At 47.1% G+C, this 22,330-nt stretch overlaps 2 protein-coding genes across 3 annotated transcripts; both read left to right on the top strand.

Annotated features, from left to right (window-relative positions):
* The first annotated feature begins 2,605 nt into the window (after positions 1-2,605).
* LOC119007935 (BTB/POZ domain-containing protein KCTD8-like) lies at positions 2,606-6,341 on the top strand. The gene has a single exon (XM_037077910.1). It carries the CDS (start codon positions 3,508-3,510, stop codon positions 4,357-4,359), a length of 852 nt encoding a protein of 283 aa, XP_036933805.1. The 5' UTR covers positions 2,606-3,507; the 3' UTR covers positions 4,360-6,341.
* Positions 6,342-7,366: 1,025 nt separating this feature from the next.
* LOC119007936 (WAS/WASL-interacting protein family member 3-like) lies at positions 7,367-18,522 on the top strand. Of its 2 annotated transcripts, none has more exons than XM_037077911.1 (2): positions 7,367-7,524; positions 17,490-18,522. In XM_037077911.1, the coding sequence occupies exons 1-2, from the start codon at positions 7,482-7,484 to the stop codon at positions 18,050-18,052; spliced, it is 606 nt and encodes a 201-aa protein (XP_036933806.1). In that variant the 5' UTR covers positions 7,367-7,481; the 3' UTR covers positions 18,053-18,522. The 2 variants fall into 2 exon arrangements, 1 of the variants encoding a protein (XP_036933806.1); XR_005071280.1 differs by lacking the exon at positions 7,367-7,524 and adding an exon at positions 16,668-16,842 and having other exon boundaries at positions 17,490-17,626.
* The last annotated feature ends 3,808 nt before the right edge of the window (positions 18,523-22,330 follow it).

Raw genomic sequence — 22,330 nt, 5'->3', positions numbered from 1 at the left:
CTGGATGTGATTAGAGTGATGAATCTGCCAGTAAAAGTCATAGCCTCATGCTGATGTGCAGCCAGTGGAGAGGTGAAGATAAATGCACAAATATTCCACATATTCAAATGCAGCCCTGCGCCAGAGCATCTTATTTTTGGATATATATACATACGCTGTGCCGTATTACCCCCAGATCCCGCGGTGGCCCACATAATAACCGTGGCGTCAGTCGTTACGCAGCACGTTGCTGTTGCATATTTCAGTGAAGGGAGCAGCAAATGGAGCCGGGACTGTGTCATCGACTCGTGTCATTGGCAGACAACCGCTGCCACATTACCTCCAGATCCTGCGGTGGCCCACATAGCCAGAGACGGGCAGGCCGCAGTGCTGCGAGCCAGCTGGAGACTGTGTGGGCCCCTCAGGGAAATCAAGTGCCAGAATGCTTGGAGACGGGGCGAAAATTGGCCTGCTGATAAGGCAGAGAAAAGGGACTGAGCACTGGAGTGCACATGAGAAGAAAAAAGGGGAGACAGAGAGCATAAATAGCCCGCAGCCTATTGACTGTGCAGGCCTCTCTGACTCAGCCGTGCTCCCCGTCGGTGTGTTTAAAGCTGTGACTATATAGGCCACGCCACCTGGTCTACTTGAACCTGGGGGAATGTTTCTGAAAAATCTAGTCCTGCAAATGAGTTTGGCTGAACAGCTTCATAACAGCCACTGAGTCTGCACGTCAACAGATCCATCTCAACGACAGCCGAGCTAAAATGATCCGCAGATGAAGACTGTGTGACTTGTGTCGAAAGCTCTAGAAAAGTTTGAATCGTCCGTCCGCACACCAGACTCCAGTCATGAAACGAGGGATTCTAGCTGTTGTCAAACGCAAGCACTTGCATCTGCATACACAGCTTAAAGTGTGTTACAAGCCATTTATCGCATGTTGATATGGTGTGATACAATGTGTGTTAAAGTCAAGTGTTACCATAACTAGAATTCTTAAAGAACTCCCCTCCAGACGTGATTAACAAGGCTGTGCTTTGAGGAACAGCAATTGTAATATTAGAATTTTGGAATCTAGAAGGCACAAACAAACGTCAAGGTCCAGCGCAGCGAATCTACCTTTCAACTGAGATCAAATAACAAGCACCAGAAGAAAAACTAAGGCCAGAAAGGATGGATGCAGAACGAGTACTAAAGTGCACCCTCTCCGGCCCAACTGCTGCAAAACAATTACAGAGAAAACACTATTATCTCGCAGCAGTTTTCAGTTAGAGCAGGTCCAGAGCATTCTGGTGAATCCCCCCACGAGCAAACACTTGGCGCCAGAGGGTGAGAGATTATGCAAATATTCCTCATTTCAGAAGTTTCAAGACGGCTCCTCCACAGTGTTGTGAAAAGTACCCAAAGCTCCACCTGAGTAAAAGTAAGGACATTGATTTAAAATGTTACTTTTGGTGAAAATGAAATCTGATATTGAATGTACTTCAGTATCAACAGTGCAAGTAAATGATCCAAACAGTATATTTACATGTATATACATACATGATTACTGGATCTGATATTCAGCATATTTGTGATGATCAGTATCAGTGTTTCATTGGCTCTGATGTAGCAATCTGCAATGTAATATAGGCACTGCAGTAAAAAAATTTAAAAAAAAAAGTGCAAAATTTGCCTCCAAAATGTAGAGTGAAGGTCTAAAATGGCAGGAAATAGAGATACTTAAGTAAATGTACTTCTCTCATGGTTAATTCTCAGTGTAAGCGCACTGGGGCGTCACATTTCCACACCTGGCTTGTAAGTGGCCACAGCCGGTCCTCCGAACTGTCTGTGATGTCACAAAATCATGTGTAGACCTGAAGCTGAGCACAGAGGAAGCTTTCCCCTCTCTGCAGATAAACGCTCAAAACTGCCCTTTTTTTTTCTGCATCAGTCTGTGGGCGGCGAAAGGTCAAACATTCACGGGAGGAGCTCAGCCAGACGCACTCTGGGTGCGGATGGGAGGCTTTAATTACAACCCCGACTGACGTGGAATACCAACTAACTAACTCGTCAGCAGCGTGTGAGCGCTCTGACGAGTGTTTCCCCCCGAGCCCTCGCTAGATGTCACTGTTAGCCCATCCTTCTGAGAGGGACGCTGACTGCACTGGTCGCTGAGAGCGTGTGCCCCCAAAATAAAATGCATCAAAATTAAATGCATCCCCCATGTCGTCTGAGTGAGTGGCTGGGTTTTTAATGAGAGCAGAGCAGCCGAACAGGAATCCGGCAGTGGGGCTGCTGTCACACTGTTCTAGGATCAGTGTTTACTCAGCCGAGTGAGTGTATCCACGGGAAAATGGACGCATGAATGGATTCTGGGACCAGAGATTTTGGTTCCTGCGTCCGTTCAAGGCAGGAATTTTTTCATGACTATTAATTAAATAAATTATAGTGGGGAAAAAATGAGGCAGCTTACACAGTTATCCTGCGGCTTTTAGTCATTATTTGGGGGCGATTATTTCAATAATAATAGTTTAAAACAAAAAACAAAAAACAAAAAACCCAACTCTTTAAGTAATTGCCAGCCTGTGAGCAGAGAGAGGTGAGGGAGCTGCTCATCCAGCCTGACCTCGGAGGGGTTTAGGATATGTGGACCAGAGGCGCGTCACGCCGGGTGGGCGTGGCCAGCCGCGGTGGATAACGCCGTATCCTCCGTTACCTCTCAGCAGAGATCCAGTCCGACACGGGAGAGGAGCGGAGGAGCCGGGACAGCTGACCTCCTCGCGCAAATTTGAACTGCAAGAAGAAGAAGAAGAAGAAGAAGTGGGGAGGGCGAGTGGTGGCGTTGGGATGGAGACACACGAGATCCTTTTATTCACCTTCCTCGCCTCGCACTACACCTTCAACTGGCTCTTCATCGCGTGGATCCAATCCCAGATCGTGCCAATAGACCAGACCAACTATGGATTGCACAATTGAAGTTGGGCCACCTGATCCTGTTTGCGCCAAGACAGCTGACCGAGATTAGAGTACGAGAAGTCGTTATGGACAGTTGTGCAAATCGCTCATTTCCTGCTCAGAGAGCTGGTGTCAAAAGCAGAGCCCCCGCCTCAGGATACCACATCTGCTCGACGCGCGTAAAGGACGTGGACATAACGGTGCCATCGCACGCCGCCTGAAGCCCCCCCTCCTCTCTGCTATGTCTGAGTAATGATGGAGGAGAGCTGTAGTTAGAGTAGAGGGTGCGCTTGTGTGGCTGTTGTGTTTGTGCCGGCTGTGATGTGAGAGTGGCGGACAGCCTTTTTTATTATTATTATTATTATTGCGCGCCTACCAATTGTGCGCCGCAGTTTGATCCACACGCACGGACCGTTTCCACCGCAGCACGTCCCGCACTCTGTCACGGGGCCACAACACCCGCTGTGACAGCTTCCACGGAAAATCTTTTTTTCTCTCTCTCTCTTTTTTTTTTCTTGAAGTCCTGTGAACTGAACTTTCACTGAAACCCAGAGAGATTTATTTTTTAAAAGCAGCACCTGTGTGGAAGGTATGGCGCTGCCGGATAGTGGCATATCTGGGGAGGAGGTCCCCTTCCCGGAGATTATCGAACTCAATGTGGGCGGCCAGGTGTACATAACCCGCTATTCCACCCTCACAAGCGTGCCAGAGTCCCTGCTCGGGGAGATGTTCAGTCGAAAGTCAGCCAAAGGACTGGCCAGGGACACCAAGGGTCGCTTCTTTGTGGACCGCGATGGCTTTCTGTTCCGTTACATCCTGGACTACATGCGGGACCAGCAGCTGGTTCTTCCGGACCACTTCCCCGAGCGCGGGCGACTGCAGAGGGAGGCTGAGTTCTTCAACCTGCCCGAGCTCGTCAAGCTGCTGGCGCCCAAGATCAGCAAGCAGAACTCCCTCGGCGACGAGGGATGCCAGAGCGACCCAGAGGACTCCTCACCCGGCATCGACTCGGCCCGCAACCTCGGCTCCCTGGGTGCTGCCGCCGCCGCCTGTGCCAGCGTGGTGCCCGGCGCCCTGGACAACAAACGGTCCGGGTTCATCACCATCGGGTACCGAGGCTCATACACCCTGGGCCGCGACAGCCACACCGATGCCAAATTCCGCCGGGTGGCGCGGATCATGGTGTGCGGGAAGACCTCTCTGGCCAAAGAGGTGTTCGGGGAGACGCTGAACGAGAGCCGCGACCCGGACCGGCCCCCCGAGCGCTACACGTCCCGCTACTATCTCAAGTTCACCTTTCTGGAGCAGGCTTTTGACAAGCTGGCCGACGCAGGCTTCCACATGGTGGCCTGTAACTCCACCGGAACCTGCGCCTTTGCCCACGAGCAGACGGACGACAAGATCTGGACCAGCTACACTGAATATGTGTTCTACCGTGAGTGAGACTATCGGCTTTGTCCCCCCCCCCGTCCCCCCGTCCCCCCGTCCCCGTCCCCCTACCCCTGTCTCCAAGTGCCCCCCCTCCTCTCCTCCGGCCTCCAGCCATCTCCCTGATGGCTCCTGCACCAGTAGATGTACCGTAGATGTTGTTTCCTTCCATCTCCTCCTGCAGCCTCCAGCTTTTTACCCCATGAACAGAACCCAGCAGCTGCCTCGACTCTTCAGCCCCCCCACCTTCCCATCCTCAGGTCTCCAACTTCTGCCATCGCCCTAGTTTTAGCCCCCATCCACGGCCTTTCCTGCAGAGACTGAAACCTTCTTCTGTGTACTATCTCTCCCCCATTTTGTACCCTGATATATTGCATCTGCCTTGGTGAAGCACAGTACTGTATCCAAGGGCATTTTTTTTTTTTCCTCCCTACTGTTTTTTTGTCAAATAAGCGCCCCGGTGTGTCTACATGACTGTTGACCCAGTCATGAAAGGGCATGAAGGGAAAGGGCTTCAATGAGGGGCCGTGATGCTCAGTGCTAAACTTTGTTTTTGCCTGCAGATCGGAACTCTCTCCTGCTCCTCTGAACTAAAAAAATTTACCAAATAGTTGGACATCTTTATCAGCCATGAGGGGACGTGAGCAGCCCCAGCACAAGAGAGAATAATTTCCCTTTTTATTATTATTATTATTATTATTATTATTATTATAATTATTATCAAATGTGTCCAGTACCATGTGTTTAGGAACGTGCCATATCTGTTCAGCTTGTTGTTATGAATGAATGAATGAATGAATGGATGAATGAATGAGGGCGATGATGATACAGTCACATGGACAGAGAGGTGGAGAGAAGGAGGGAGGGAGGAGGTGCGTTGACGTTTTTATTTAGAGAGGGGAGAGTGGATGGTTGGGGTTGTGTTGGGTTTTTGATGGAAAGAAATTGAAAAAAAAAAAAGAAAGAAAGAAAGAAAAAAGGAGAAGCACACGAGGAGATCTCGCGAGGGAAAGAGGTTGAAAACGATGAAGTGCGCGTATTGATCGTACAAGGGAGCCTTCGGTGTTTTAATCACCCACGCCGGGAGGGCAGAGCAGAGGAGGTGGAAGGTGTAACATCACACCTGCTCCACTGACTCTTATCCGGTGGCCCATCGAGCTTTTGCTTTGACGCTTACTTTTTCGCTCAGTTAGATATCCGAGGAGCGGCTTTACGGCCAGACGGGGGGGCGTAAAAGCCCCCCCGTCTCGCCGTAAACCTGCTCTAAAAGAAAATGTTGGCGGTTGAGCGTTTCCGTGAACGCTAATGTTATCCTTAATACTCAGCTCAGTATTAGTTGAAGCTGTTGCATATTTGATGACAGCTCTCACTTTACTGTAAGTGGACGCCCAGACGAAAAAGGGGGCGGGTTTGGATCGCGCCGTAGCCAGGCCTGATGGGGTTTAAATACCCAGCACAGTAGCAAAGGGTGATAGGTTAAGTTATAGGAGGAGGGTCGTCGCCAGGTACAGCCTCAGGACAGGTCTGCCACATCATATACCTCAGACTGTGAATCACAAACTGAAGGCACTCGAAAACCAGCAGAGGATCCGGGTGACGACGTTCAAAGTGCAGACAGGCCGCTGAATGAAGAGGTTGAATATGAAGCGACCGAGGCAGCATAATATAGTGCAGGATTTTGTTTCTCCCCGAGCTAGAAAGGTGTCAGATTGTAGCTTTTTTTTTTGGCAGAGCGTCTCGTCGGTGACAATAAATGTATTCTGAAGAAGAAAAAAAAAGAACAACAACAACAAAAAAATGTCTAGAAAACCGCAATGTTGTGTTTTTCAGTGTGATGAAGTTGCTGTTGACATCTGAGTCAGTCATGTTAGATCCGCCGCTGCAGTGTGTCGCTGCAGGCGTAGACGACACTGAGAATTAAAAGTGTTCAGCATAAAAAAAAGAAAAGAAAAAGAAAAGCAATTGATTTGTCAAATAAAAAGATGTTTTTCTTTCTATTTCGGGGTCGTACTTTTCATTCATGACAGTTGTTTTCTCAGCACTGAATGGCATCCAGCGGGAGCTGGGAGGGGAGCGGTGCACGGCCTTCACACTTCTCTTTTTCACTGACAATGCGACTCAGATTTCCATCTCGCCACCGTCCGTGGACGTTAAACTCCATTTCACATTACATGTTCGGCAGCGCCTCGGGCACCATCTCCCCTCATTCTACCATCTGCTTTTTTTTCTCCAACATTTTTTTTCCCTCCACTCTTTTTTTTTTTTTTTTCTTCTGCAGCTGACCAGAAAACAGAACCAGGCTGGAAATTAGGACATGCATAGATAACAGGCTTTGTTAAAAGCAAGAGTACAAAACCCCTCATTTTGTTATCAATAAATGACCCAATTACTACGTACAGCACCGATTTTTGAAACAAATTAGGGCTTAAAAGCAGGACTGGGAGGGGGAATGCAGTTGTGTGAGCTACACAAGGTACAGAATCATATTATTTCTTTGTTGTCAATTAAAACAACATTTTATTGCTGACACCCACAGACGGAGAACGTGGGCACACCTCACACTTGAACAACAACACTGAGGGGTCATGTTTATGTAAGCCAGGCGGTCACATGTCCTTTTATAAACTCTGACTCATATAAGTTTTCAGAGATTATCCCATGCTAATTACATTAGTACAAGACCTCTCAACCTGATCTCAGCCTGGCCTAGATAAAAGCATGGCTGATGAGCTTCACAGAAAAATAAATAAATAAATAACTGCTCAAACATTTATGTGGCTCGCCTTCCTGGAAAACACACGACTTTTTTTCTTTTTTTTTTTTTGAGGTGTGGAACACATGACGAATCTGCAGGGACAGTAACCGCGCCTGCAGTGTCTCCCTCCAGCCCAAACAAACACGCGCACGCACACACGCACGTACGCATGCACATGCACACACAGCATTCCTCCGCGTGCACTATCGCAAAAACACTGGGAGCGCCGAGGTCAGCCATTTACGCACAGGCGTGGAGAGACGCGCCTCATGTGTGAAATTTCAGGCGTCGGTGTCCCAAACTGCTCCGCCTCTTTACCTCAACGAGCTGCCCCCGAGACTCAACATTCAACAGTGAACGTGTGAGAAGTGTTGACACCGCGATGTTGAACACCAGCAGCAGCAGCAGCAGCAGCAGCAGCAGAGGTCCACTGTGATGAAATACTGCTTGGGTTTATTTTCTACTTTTTTTTTTCTTTTCTTTTCTTGCTCTGTTGTGAAACTCATGGCTGAGTCGTGCACCATGTGCCGTGCCTCGAATGAGCTCAGGACTTCCATTTATTTCTCTCGATTCTGGCTTTTTTGACTTTAATTTCAGAATTAATTTGAGAATACTGTGCCTAAAGTCAAAGCTCAGAGAAAAAAGAAAAAAAAAACTCAGTGGCCCTAATCCTCTTCCGTAGATGTATTCCACCACGACTTCTTTCCTTTTGTGAAATCTCAAATAGCAGGGTGCATTCATCACAGCACACATTCAACTTAATGAAATCCTTTTATTTCATTCGTATTTATATTCTCCTGCTCCGTTTGAAGTCAAGCTCACAGTGAGCTCGTGCAGTTCATTATTAAAGTCGGCACAGGAGAAGGAGAACGTGCCCTCGGAGCGCAGGACTGTCGACTCTACCTTGAGGCAGCCATTTGACCCACGACGCGTTCCTATGGTGCCATTGTTACCGTGGGCGGCTCGACATGGCAGCCGTGCCTTGGCTCGGCCTGGCTCTACTCTCTTAGAAAGATTCCCTTGTCTTGTAGCCAGCTGGGTCATTGCTTCTCCCTGTTTGGGGGAAGGAAAAAAAAAAGAAGAAGAAGGCAAGAGAGCAGAAGGAGAACAGGAACGGATGTACGTCAAAGGGGAAAAAAAGAGAGGGGGGGATTGGAAAAATGGGGCAAGGAAGCAGAGAGACAGATAACCTGGTGGAAGCGAGACGAGACTGGGAGAGAGGAGAATTTAAGCAGGCAGGATTTGGAGGGTTTTTTTTTTGTTTTTTTTTTGGTTTGCGTCTTATCTTTCTTTCTGTCCTGCGAAACTTTCCAGCGATGAAAGTGTCCTGTTATTTTGGAGAGGTGCCGGATCGCCCCGGCAAAACAAAGCCCTCACTGGGCCGTGTTGTAATGTGCTCCCCCGTGGCCCGTCTGCTCTGTCAACACACACACACACACACACACACACACACACACACACAGATATTCAGTTACTGCAGACAGATATAGATCCACAGCATTGTTGGGATTAATATTGATTCCTGGTATGATTACGTCAAAAAGAAATAGGGTAATTCGGATGTTTTCCAAACAGAACCAGTGCTGGTCTTCATGTGAATCACGATCTGTGCATCTGCTACAACTCAAGGCTTCCCAGACTGCGTCTTGTTTTATGAATAGCGCCACGGTGACAGCACAGAGCCCCGCAGTGACTCATTTCTCTTTACATCTTCCACTGCGTGTACTATCAGATGTTTACGTTCATTCAGCTGCAACCATCTGTGGCTCGGTGCTTGTTTTTTCGGCCTCTTCTACAATCTCTGATGCCAGTCGCATTTTTTTGTTTCTGCAGGGGAGAGAGGTCAGGATGAGTGTTTGAGTGGGTCTGCACCGGGGTTTGGAATGGGGGGGGGGGGGCACACAGGGGTGCCACAACGAGCCAGGGGCCCCTGGCTCACAAATATGCTGAGCAGGCAGTCGGCATCTTCAGCTGACACAAACACAGACGGGGGGGGGGCTTACACGGAAAAGTATCACTGCTGCTGATTACACTCGGATTGGATGTTGTGGTAGAAAAGAGAGAGAGCGAGTGCAGCAGCCTGAGGATCTGCGCTCCCCACTGCTTTCTGCATCAGTGTGCATGTGTGTGCGTGCGTGTAAAGGGAGGGTGCGCGTGTTGTGTTTTTATTTTTAAAAAAAAAACACCTTTGTCCATTTGCACATGTGCGCGTACTGTTCGTCCTTGACGGCAGCACACGGTGCCATGTGAGCCCATACACGCCAAGTACAGTAGCGCTGGCTCCGGGCCCCTTTATCTCATTGTGCGCCGGGTTATTTATAGTGAGCCAGGCATTGAGTCAGATGTGTACCGCCACAGCTCCTCCAGCATGGCTACATATGCTCTGCTGCGCCACCCCTTCCTCCCTCCTCCTCATCCTCCTCCTCTTCATGTGCACATCCTACAGAGAGCAGCTTTCAAAAAACATATTGGCCCCCCTGAACGCCACAGGGACTCGGATACGCAGGTCAGGAGGGGGAGTCATTCCCAAAGGAAGGGGTGGGGGGGGGGGGGTGAGACAGAGCAGGATGTTAACTTTGTACAAGCTTAAAGAGAGCAGACTGGGTCACAGTACTGTATCTACTCATCTCTCGCCTTTTCTCGGTGATGTCTCTTTATTATTCTCTTTGACTTTACAACCCTTTTTTCTTCTCCCTTTTTTTTCTTTAAAGCTCCAAGACACCAGAAGAATAAAGTACAAGTAGGATCGGAATGAGGGAGCATGAAATTAGCTTACAAAGGGAGTGAGTCAGACTGTCAGGAGCCAGTTGTGGGATTAAACAAAAAAAAAAAAAAAGGAAAGCAAAAAATGGATAGCTGGAGTGGCAGAGACTGAACATATGCGAAGGAGAGCAGAAGGTGGGGAAAGGAGAAACACCTTATTGGGTAAAACCAAAAAATAAGTGAGGTGGAAGTTGTGACAGTAACTGACTGAGCTGAGGAAAGCGGCGGAAGGCAGTTGAACTTCCTCTGCCAGACTCAGCTGCAACATTAGAATGATGTTAATTGTGCCATAACAAATGCAACACGCTGCAGCTAAGATGATGCGCTGATGCCACCGGGTGGATTAAAGGGGCCCTCTGGATTCTTGGAGCCCCTGCAGGCCTCTTTAAGAAGCCACTGTGTTTTTAACATTTCTCACTGAAAGTCAAAGAGCTCGGTTAAAAAGTTGATTAAGCTTTTGCTCCCCAGGAGTGCTCATGCAGTGGCGGACTCAGGATGTTTGAGGGGCCGGGCGAAAAATGAAAAGGGCACCACACTTATGTTGGGGGGGCACCTTTGCTTTGCTTTTTTTCAAACATGGAGGCACCAGGGGGGGCGAGCGGCCCACCAAAGGTCTCATGCAATGTGTGGTCTTTTCCCCCAGACAAAGCAGTTGCACAATACAGCAAGCCAACATAAATTGTCCTCTCAAAATGTAACAAAATGATCAAGGATTCGTGGTCGATCGTTCCGTTTAAATGTTTTCTCTTCATGCTCTTTTACTGCCTCGCTTTTAGAAACAGCTACAATAAATATTTCCTGTGTTTTGTTAATCAGCCTCAGTTGACTAGCTCGGGAACACTGTATGTTTTAATGGCGAAATAAACTGTAGCTTACCTTACATATCTGTCCCCGCTGTCTCATGATCCCTTCGTAGCCGATGCCCGTCGGTTAATTTTGTTCTATAGTTTCCGTTTTTTTAATGTTTCTTTGTTTGCCAACGTGTCTCAAGGTGGCAAATTAAATTGCGTGAGTTTTAATTGCGTGCCATCAATCACTGACAGAATGATGTGGGATTTTTTTTTACACTGAGGAGCTTGTAAATGTCTTTGGAATGAGAAGTTTTGTACCTTCTCATTATCACAAAGCAACAGAGCGACACACATCATGGGTTTTATTATATGCTTACTCATCGACTTTGTGGAAACAATGTGGAAGGGCCGTGGATGTTCACTTTGCCTCCGCTGATCTGATATATCCTGCTTTAAGCAGGGAGTTGTAACTGTGTCTGTCGGCGCTGTTGTTAGGATGGGATTCACCGCGGCCATCTGGAGACTTGGGCTCTAATCTGTCCCTCTAATTATCAGTAATCTGAACAGTCAGGCTTGTCCTTGGTGCTGCAGTAGTCCCAGGCAGGGTTTGGTCCTGGCTGAAACCGGGCAGGAGAGGAGGAGCAGGTGGCAGGGGGGCTGCAGGCTCTGTGGGGGCTGAGGGGTGCCAGGAGGGGCTTTAGGATGCTTAGGCAGGCCGGTGACCAGGCAGCAGCTCAGGGTGTTTAAAGCAGGGGAAGATAAAGAGGAGGCACGTGGAGCAGGTGAATCAGCGGCGCACTCGGATCGGATGTAGATTCGCTCAAATTCGGAAAAATGAAGACCGTGAAGTATTCTTCTACGCTGCCAAATGAGTAAAAAATAAACCAGCTTAATTAGTGATGATTGGCTCACAGGTTTCATTCCTCCATCTCTTCCCCCCTCTCTTTTCCTCTAACCTCTGCTCCCATTTCTGCTTTTCTAACTTGGCAGCAGCTCCAGGTCTTCCAGCTGTTTACGTCACGCGTTTCCTCGACATTATGTAGATTGACAGATCTGTAATTGCTCAGAGACTTCGGAGCACACTCGGAGCGATTGTGTATCTGGGCATCTGTGCCCGTGCCCGAGCATGCAAAGTCAGTCCGCAGAATCTAGTGTTATCACGTCTGATTACGCCTCCGTGTGTATTTGCTCTGACTGCAGTCAGAGATAAAAGACGATGAATGAAAAGTCTGTAGGTGGTGAGGCCCACTGTGTCATTAGGCACCATACCGATCATTTCACAAAGCAGATGTTGGATATGGGAGCTGAATACTAGATAATTAGATATAAAACATGCTATAATTGCCGAAACTATGTAGCGTGGGCTCCCTTTTCAACAGCAGGGTAGAGCCATATGCACAACTTCACACTCCGGCTAAAAGGCTTTCTCTCAGTCTCGGAGACATTACTATGCATTTGTATAGCTCTGGCCCCTGCACATCACTGTGGCGTTACCATGGAGATGATGCCATCCTGTTGTTTGCCAATCCCCCGGTCCTCGGGTCACAACACCTGTCAGCAGCCGCAGTGAATTTTAAAAAGTGCCCACAGGCTGATTGGCCCCGGTCATACTCGAGGTAATTCAGAAGCAGCAGACGCATTCATTTTTTAAACAGCTTTATGCCGTATTCACACATTGTTGGGTATTAAACCACAAACTGGGATGACATGTTTTTTGAGAGAGGTTGGTTTAATGAGGCAACCTGTCACGATTTAAAAAAAAAAAGAAAAGAAACAGTCGACATTGCTAAGAAGGTTTTCAGTGTGAGGCAGGAGTCACCAGTAAACCAGAGAAGCGCGATGTAAACGCAAGTCCATCTACCAAGTTAAAGGGGCTTCGCAGTACTTCTGTGTTCTGCTACACGTTAGTTTATGTTAGCTGCCTCCATCTATAAATGAATGTGAGCTACTGTTAGCTGGAGCGGAGAGAGGCACACTGAGATGAGGCACCCTAGAATGCGCATGAAGTCACATCCTTATCGCAGAAAAATCCGACCTGAACGAAATCCACAGTCCAACTGCATTAAAACAACTTGAACAAACTGTCCACAGGCTTGTACAGGCAACTGAGAGAGATGAAGTCTCATTTCCACGCCATGTTACAATCTGCTGACATATGGCCGACAAAAAACATGTAAAAACATGAAAATAGCGAGATTATTGTAACAGGGAGTCCTTTAGGCAGTTATTTACAGCTAGCAAGAACATGCCCTAATGACTAGGAAAAGGGGCATAACTTTACTAATGGTCAGCAGAAACAAACACTGCATGTATGGAATTTCCATTTACAAACTTATGAAAAGACAAAGACAAAGTCATCCCAGCACAACACTTTAATGTATAATGTTTGATAATCCTGTGCATAAGCGGGAGGTCCACCTCTTCTACGCCTATTAGACATCTGTCTGCAGACGCACATAATCAATTGTAACTGTTACAATGTGATTATCTTAGTTCATATCAGTGTGTTCAGTTGATATTCTGTGACCCAGTTCCAATACTGCTAAACCTCAAACAACCTCCCATTTAAAACTTTTGGGATTATCTTTACTCCGCCAACACATCTTAATTATTATTGTCCAGTGCACTATTGGGCATTGTACACCAAAACAGTTTATGTTTGCACAGATAATGATGCTAAGCCTCTCTTTTTCTTCTACTGATGATCGTCAATTTCTTATATACTGATTAAACTGTTGCTTACAGGTATTTGTCTCTTCCAGCAGGCAGGAATCGATAACAAAAAGCAAGTGTTATTAACCTTAAAGTTTCCTCCCCCCCCCAAAAAAATCGAACACAGTCAACAAATATAGGAATCCAAGAGCTAAACAGGGTACTAACCGGGATAACACGAGGACACAGTCAGCAAATGCAGGAACAATGCCAGGAGAAAACAGGACCAGGAAACAGACCGAGTGACAATGAAAGAGGGAAAGACAGACCTCAATAGCCTACACAAGGGAGGAAAGACTAATAAGAGGCAGGTGAAACCAATATGGCAACCAAATAAAAGGCGAGAAAACACACAAAGACAGGAAGTGGAAAGTAAAACATGACACATCCACAAGATAAACAGGAAACAACTAAACCAGTAAACCTTGACAAAACCGCCGCACAGCTTTAGGCTTTTGTTGCAAATGCTCCACACAAAATATCATCTATTTGTACATTTTCATTTCTGTCCACCCTCCATACAAAACCAACTTTATTTTGACCTTGGGTTTGGGTAATGCCCTCAGAAGTTTTTGTATTGTTTTGTGTTGTTTTTTTTACAAGAATGATGGCGCCACACTACTTTGTCAGGAGCACACAGTGTGCTGCGCCTCAGGTGGGGCGATAATACCACGCTGCGCACCGTCGAGGAGACATTTTGTGACGGAGAGGTGCTAAACCCTGGCAACAGTGACACATTAGAGTTGCTAATAGCAGTAATGATGGCAACGGAGGGATGTGTCACACTGAACAGATGGGAGAGAGAGAGGGAGAGAGAGAGAGAGAGAGGCAGCGAGAGGAGAGGATGTGTGAGAAAGTGCTTTGGCTTTTTGCATATATCCCTGGAGAAGTAGCCCGGGGAAACGGGTTGAGTGCTCTCTTTCGCTCCTCTCCTCCATAAGGCTTAGCGGTGGAGGGAAAAGCACGGAGCCCATCCCCCAGTGGATTACTCCTCCGACGCTGCTTAAGCCCCCACACTCCCACGTCCACGCGGCCCTCAAACACATGTATTCATTATGAAGAGACACTGAATGCAGTGAAAACACACAAACAGCGCAGAACATGCCTCTGTCAGTCGCTCCTTACCCTGCATCTCCTTTTCTTTTCTTTCTTTCTTTCTTTCCTTTCTTGCTCTCGCTGTCCTTCTTTCAAATGTCAGTGCATGCCCAGAATACAATGACACACACACGCACGCAAACATCTACACCTACGCCTATAGCACGCATACATGTACTCACGATACGCATGCATGCACAAACACAGAAGGGAACACTCACTTTCTATTACACACAGGCTTGTGCACATCCTGTCATATGTTCACACACACAAACACGTACACACACACACACACACTGCACACTCGTATTCAGGTATCCATAAAGCCAAGGAAGTGGGAGAGTATTCTGTGCCGCCTCCGTCTGACACAAGCAGCTTTTCCCGTTACATAAGCAGGTTACCGTGACGATGAGCCCTGTCGAAGGAGCAGGCGCAGGGCCTTGTGTGTCTTCGCATGTCTCATGTGCACAAATGCGTGTGCGTGACTGCTGCCGTGTGTGTGAGACATTTAGTACCTGCCCGCTTCTGCACAAGCAAGTCGATTTTATTAATAGAACCCCAAAATCGCAATCACGGTGCCTCAGTCAGCGGGCTTCACGATCTGCGCGGTGAACGACCTCCTCTGTCTTTAGACCCCCTTGATTTGAGTTGGGGCAAAAAAACAGCTGTTTGTGTGTATTTTCATATAGTGTGGAGGTGTGTGCTGTGTGTGGCTGCTTCACAGCGAGAGACAGCACCCTGTGTGACTGTGACTATTAGATGATGCACTCCGTAAGCACCTTGCATGCATGACCGTGTCCAAACCCATGTGGACGAATCTGAAAAACATTTGGAGTTTTTTGGAGTGTATTTTCTGACCGTCTTGCATCCACATTTAAAAAGAGAAAAGGCTAAAATCTCTTCTGTCGGCCACGCGCGCCCGCATAGCCCTGCACACTTTCCCTCCAGAAAGGCGCTGTGATCTGTTGTTTATTGTTAACAGAGCACGTCGAAATTCTCTGGAAATGGATCACATGACGAGAGAGCCTGGGAATGCATAACAATCATATGTTTTATGGCCGGGCTCCGGCTCTGCTCTCCCAATCTACCCTACAACACAAAAGAGGCAGTGAGTGCAGTGTGCTCTCCATGGTCAGAAAACCCAGGATTAGTGTGAAATGGAAGGTCCCTAAAAAGGGGGGTGGGGGGGGTGGGGGATGCTTTTTGAGTTTTATCCGATTTGCTGTGGACATGGGAAATGTCTGCTGCGACTTGCCTCCCCAGTCTGAGGCTGTGTGCCATCATATAGACAGCGGAAATCAAAAGGAAAAGAGACCGGCTGATTACCCGCTCACTGGTTTCCAAAAAATAGGCTGTTTGCAAAGAGAGGCGAGGCAATTCAAAAAAATGCTTAATGGGCTTTCAAACAGAACAGAATGTGCGCGTGCCACTCCAACTACTCCGAAGAAGTCACAGCACAGCAGCCTCCCCTCTGTCCTCGCACAGAGATGAGATGAAAAATCAACATACCGTGAAAAATGGCCTGTCAAGCTTCAGTCGGGCAGGTTCGCACCATCCGTTCAAGCACAGCGTTTCCCCCTCTAGGATAACGAACGCAGAAGCAAAGGTAGAAGGATATTTTGGAATTAAACGACACAGTCCCCCGCTCTCCTTATCTCTCATTTCCTCTCCTCTCCCGCTGAGCTCCTTTTCTCAGCTAATTTTCTGTTTCCATAATGCTCCTACAGGCTGTTGTGCCAGCGTGTGCGTACTTTTGTCCTCTTGGAGACAAAAAAAACTTAAAAGCTCAACGCCGAGGTGCTTGTTTCTGCGCCAGACGCGCATGACTGACACACTTTGATAAGGCAAACAAAACAAAACAAAAAAAAAAGCGAAACGCAGTCAAATTTCTGTGCAAGGCTCCTCCGTTAATGAAGGCCTTCGTTCAAACAGGCTAGAGGGCCTGCCTGAGCATGAACGTTATAGTTATCTCCTCACACTCATTCAAAAAAAAGGAATAGTAAAAAGCAAAACAAACAAGATATAGCCTATTAATTGACCTTTTAATTAGGCCTCACTGTTTGGCATATTTTGTCTTGTCTTTACCTTTGCAGATAGTCCTTTCTTAGTGTTAAATTAGTCTGCTGGCTCGAGCTTCTAATTTAGCATATAGACCTACAGTAAGAGGTATTGATTTTTTTTCAACTAACATTTCCCCATGAGTCACTTCTTCTCTTTTGTTTTTGCACTCATCCTCCTCGGACCATGACAGTTTGGTAAACACTCCTCAGCTTTTTTGCTTATAGTTTAGACAAGAGCATTGGCATCACAGCAAATACTATGTAGCTGAGCTGAAGCCAGAAAGCGATTAGCTTAGCGTGGCACAAAGACTGGAACCAAAAGGTAGAAGCTAGCTGAGCTCTATCCTTTTTCATCCTTTGTGTTCAGGTTGAACAATTTGTACACGTTAATTGCTGAGCTTAAGATGTACTTTTGTTGCCCTCAGGCTAGCTGTTTCCAAATAAGCTAACAGACTGCAGGCTCTGGTTTCATATTTAGCATGCAAACTTACACAGTAAATACTGTGTAGCCTCGCTGAAGCCTGGAAGTGATTAGCCTAGCATAGCATAAAGACTGGAAATAGGGAAACAGTTATCCTGCTTACCAGCTCCTCTAAAGTTGACTTGTTAACATGGTTTCAAGGGGAGTTATGTGCTTATCAAGGCCTTTTTCTCGATGAACCGATTAACCATTGGTGCCATGTCTCTTGCTACCTCACAGTGTTGACAAAACTGCAGGAAGTTGTGTGATCAGCTGTTGTTCTGTGAAGAAGTAGCGCTTGACTTAGCTTGCTGTTTCCCCAGATACCACTCATTCCAATGCTAAGCTAAGCTAAGATAATAAGTGCTGGCTCTAGCTCCATGTTCACAGTTCAGACATTAAAGACAAGAATGAGCATACTTCCCAAAATCCAAGTAATTGTACTGCAGCAAAAAAAAAAGTTTTAAATTTCACACACCTAATGTTGTAATTCTTTCTTTCTGCTGCAGGTGGTTCATCATTCTCTGACACCCCGGCGCTGACCGAAGTGCTGACCTCTGACCCCGCAACTGCACTAGCTGTACCAGCCCTGGAGCATCCCAGCAGCACTGTCCGAACCCAAAGCCTTCCGGAAACCAACAGCATCAAAACACTGGACATACGAAACCTGCTGCCCGTTGACTCTCCACCTCCCCTGACACCTCCTCTTCCTCCTCCACCTCCTCCCGCAACCAACAGCCCCGACCTCCCACTTCTGTCCCCTCCAGCCCTGCCTCCACCTCTACCCTCTAAAACTCCCTCTACTTCCAGCCCCCCTCCTCTCCCAACGCCGCCTCCCGCCGAGAGCCCCCAGCGTCCGACCACGCTCAACCTGAGGACGCTGCCACGGCCCACCGTCAAGGAGAACGGTGGGCCCCCGCCGGGGGAGGACGAGGAGGAGGAGGAGAGGAAGCTGCTGGAGGAGGATCTGAAGAAATGCATTGAGGACTTTAAAAAGATCCGCTTGCCCAGAAAGTTTCCGGATCGCAAGAGGCACTGGCAGAGTGATTTGCTCAAGAAGTACAACGCGTAGGGCGCTTTGCTGTGGCACCACGGCGACCAAACAAAGGCTTTTTATAACCATGGCGAGGACATGAGGAGGTTGTGAACTCTGGACTCCAGCTTTATACTGACGTTTGCTCTGACTGAAAACTTTGTGAGGATTTTCAGCAAGTTTTCTTTAACCTCTCGTGTTCTAGCTTTTGCATGTCAACAGGAGTAAACTGCTTGATTAAGTGTAGCGTTTTAGGCTGAGCTTGTCTAGGAATCACACATACGCAATGAAGAAATGTTACTTTTCCATCGTAGAGAAAAAAGGAAAGATCCCCATAGGGAAACGTTTTAGTCACACTTCTTTTCCCACCAAACTATCTGGAGACACCACAAAACGCTTTCTTATCATTAGAGATTCATGCCCTGCTCTCTGTACCGTGTCCACTGATCAAACAACTGCAAAATGTAAGCTAAGTGTGAATTATTTGACCATGCTGATGCAAAAATAAAAGGAAGAAGTGAAATCTCTGGTGCTAATCATCTAAAATATCTCACCTCATCAATATTAACCGTACGACTTCAAAGCCGTTCTTCCTCTCCCCTCCGCATGATTCAAAAAGCTCGGCAGTTTTCGTTCGTATTTTTTTTTTTTTTTGCGATTACATTATCTTCGAGCTCGCCGCGGAGAGAATTCAGAGCGAGAATGCCGCCATGTACTGGGAAGCGGAGTGGGTAATTACTGACGGCCGGAATGTGGAATAATAATGCCAATAATGACTACATGAGCCAGCACACAGTGCCATTTGTTTCTTTATCTGCTCTGCATAATGTTCATCCAGCTTCGCTAATGAATTACCAGATGTGTGTTTGTGTGCATGGCCGTGTACCTAGTCCTTGTCCTTATTATTGGGTACATTGCATGAGCAATAAAAGGGAAAAATTGTTCGTCATTTATCTTTTCAGGGACCCTGTGAAGTCATCCTCAGCGTCATAGTTCACCACCGCCCTCACGTCTAGGGGGGTTAGCTCAGCTTAGTTTCTATTTACTGTTTCATCTATTGCAGTTTTAACATTTCTGTTTGTGGCGATAGATGAGCTTTAAAGGGGCTGACGCTGGTGTATTATTGAGCTTTGGTGAGTGACAGCCTGGTCATTTCCACCACTTCCGTTTCTTTTTTGCTGTGTGCAGCTTATTGTCTCCTGGCTCCAGCGCCGCAGGCTGCTAAATGGGTAGACTTGACACTTCTTCTCATCCAGCGCTCATCTAGGAAGTAGTTTAAATGAGTGATTTTAGATGTGCAAACAACTCAAAGTCAAAGCTGGGGTTGGCGAGAGCGTGGAACCGGTCTTCTTATCATGAGTCCAGTTAGTTTCAGTAGTTTCAGCAGCCTACACAGGTTTCCAACCAGTAGAAACCATCACATGCTCCATGAAAATCTGAAATGTAACCTGTTTTCCAGTGAGAACTAGAAATCTGATGTATCCTCAAAAGTTCCCTGCTTCACCGGCTCCTTCCAATAAGTTTTTTTTTTTTTCTGTTTGAACATCAGACTTTTGTGACAAATCAAGATTCTGGACAGAGCAGTTTTGATGTTTTGAACCCCTTTTTGATCATTTTCCACCAGAATCCTATTTCCTTGAGAGGAAGCCATCTCATTTCCTGCAATTTTTTTCCTTCTTTCTGTGTGTGGCTTCATAAGAGGTTTCCAGAGGGGCGACAAACATTACACAGACCCCCCAACAGCATCCAGAGGTAGAGTGCCGGCTTGCTGAACGCAGCCTGGAAGATGTTTTGTTGCCTCGTTGTGTCTGTGTTGATCATTTTTATTTCCTCTGTCTGTGTCATTTGACCTGAAGTCGAACATGCTGCTCCGTCTCTGATCATAATGAGCCCCGGCGGCCGTCCACCGCCTCTCTGTTTAAACGCCTTAATGATGTTGTCTTATGGCAGAGTATTCCTACCAGCAGCGCGCCTCCAGCCTCATGCAGTTCAGCTGTCCCGGGTTATTATTGGGGCTAAGACATTAATCCTCAAGTGTTGGCTGAGAGGCAAGTTTTATCTCATTAAACATCAGACAAATAGAATAGTTTTATCGGACGCGCTGGTAACCGCTGAGGAGCAGTGGAGATATCCTCTTGCTCTGAGTGGAGGATTAACAGCAGATTAGGGTTTGTCACAGTCCTAAAGAGCCTCGGAGCAGCAGGCGATTCCTCTAGCGAGCTACACGCTGTCGACAATTTATAACATCCAGTCAGTCTTTGCCGAAACACTTTACGCCGACACCAACACTCGGGCTGTCTCCGAGCCGGCTGCTGATTGCTGAGAAATCCATAGAAAAGATTTTGCTTTGCAGCTCATTAGAGGGAGTATTGCCTCATCAGCTCCTTTTCTCGTATTTCTCATCTTTCAGCATTGGCTTGGACGGCGACAGCGCGCTGGCCGGGCTCCCGGGCTCGGAGGAGTGTCATCAGAGCACGCCTGAGTCAGGATGCGCACGGAGTATTGAGACAACAAGTCGTCCTGATTTAAAATTCCTGTTTACTGTGGCAGAAGCTGCGCAGTCTGCTGTGTTGGAGTCCTGTTAGACAAAACAGACATCCCTGTCCAAAACCAATGTCCTTGATTTGCATACAGGCCTCTCCACAGGAATCCGTTTGTTTCTCGATTCTCTTTCACCCTTTGTCTTTTTTTTTTTTTTTTTTTTTTAGCGGCGCAACCCTCTGAAGCTGGCCTTTGGACTTATTACGGATGCACTATGAGGATTCGATCTCTGAAGTTGATAGGCTCAGCCAAGGCTTCAACAAAGGGAATACTTATCCTTTGAAATGAAGAGGTAAAGCAGTCTGGTGGGAGCGGGACCGACAGAAAATCATTCTTTGACAGAATATTTTAAGCGAGAGAGATCTAACCTACGAAACGCGGCTGTGGTGATTATCACTGGACAGAGGGAGAGATAACCAAAGGGTCTGTCTTTAAAGTCACTTCCTAAAGTTTCCGCTGGCGTGGCACCCCGGGGCACGGAGGATCAAAACTATATTAAGCCCAACTCTTGTGATTTTAAGCCTCTTAACTTTCTAAATAAGACAGGGAAACAGCAACCAATAACTGTCTCACCCTTGTTTTCATGCTTTGACCACAGCAGCCTTCAACAAGAACAGGATGTCAGAGAAAACTCGCCACGAACATCCTGGACACCGTCTTCCACCCTCCCTCCTCGAATCTGTCTGGTTTTTTTTTTCCCTATTCTGCTGACACACAGAGCGCCATCGCATTTGCATGAAAGAGCACCTTGCAGATTTCTTTCCAATGGCCGGCAATACATTAGCATCTCATTTCTTCGGGGCATCAGTTATCTTCAGTACAGTTGGCCCTCCTGACAATAAAAGCTCAGCCGAAAGTGATCCTTGTAAAATATAGTGCCGCGGCGAGGGTCTCGGGATATTTTAGTGTTTCAGCAGTCAGGAGGAGTTTCACACTTGAAGATAAACTTTGCGTGCAAGCGGTGCGTGCGCGCTAATGAAACGTGGCTTTGGGGGAGATAAGAGAACCGAGGCCTAATTATTGAGCCTGAAATGGGAATGCAGAGCTGGCAGTCATGCCGTCGTACACACACTTACAGGGTCGTACTCGTGTTAAGATTTAGCACCCTGCAGTTTTCTCATGATGCAGTAAGGGTGGCGCTAACGAACTGCTTTTTTTAAAGGCACAACGTGTAAGAATTTTAGTCCAAGGCGTCCAAAAATGAACTAAAAGACGTCTGTGAATTGTGTTGCGGAGATATCTCCTGTGTCAGCAGTGAAAACAACACCAGCGCTCCAATCCCAATCCGTACCGCTAGCTCCACGGCTAACTGAGCTAACTAGCTAACGACAGCTGCTGTCACATCTGGTGATGTGATGCCCTTCAATTGGTTTTGGAGTAAGAATTCAACAGGAGGCCAGTTCCTACACACTGCACCTTGAAGTGATTCTTGAATAATTTAAATGTGATCAGTCAAATTGATCTCTTTCGTCTTTCTTCGGCAAATAATTTACACTAGAATGTGAGTGTATGGAGGCGGACAGAGAGTCTGTGATCGTAACTGTAGAAAATTGCACGAAAAAAACAATTACACTTAACTGAATATCGAAATGGCAACCAGACGAGCAAAGGGTCCACAAAGCCTCAACATCAGTGCTGACATCGATTCAAATGATCACAAAGTGCATTTACAGGCACGTTTTACTGGAACCGATTAATGCAGCAATCCAGCTCCTACAACTGTTTCTAAACACGTGGCACAGTCTGTAAAGCGGCTCCTCAGACGTAATGCATACT

Source organism: Acanthopagrus latus, chromosome 18 (assembly GCF_904848185.1).
Source record: "Acanthopagrus latus isolate v.2019 chromosome 18, fAcaLat1.1, whole genome shotgun sequence".
NCBI classification, from domain to species: domain Eukaryota; kingdom Metazoa; phylum Chordata; class Actinopteri; order Spariformes; family Sparidae; genus Acanthopagrus; species Acanthopagrus latus.
Note: the sequence above shows the minus strand (reverse complement) of the source record. Positions and strands in the feature narration are given on the sequence as shown.

Excerpts from the sequence above, each read along its gene's own strand:
- LOC119007936 (XM_037077911.1), top strand. The coding sequence starts at position 7,482 with ATGTTGAACACCAGCAGCAGCAGCAGCAGCAGCAGCAGCAGAG. Across the intron at positions 7,525-17,489 it reads CAGCAGCAGCAGCAGCAGAG|GTGGTTCATCATTCTCTGAC; the intron begins GTCCACTGTGAT and ends TTTCTGCTGCAG.
- LOC119007935 (XM_037077910.1), top strand. The coding sequence starts at position 3,508 with ATGGCGCTGCCGGATAGTGGCATATCTGGGGAGGAGGTCCCCTTCCCG.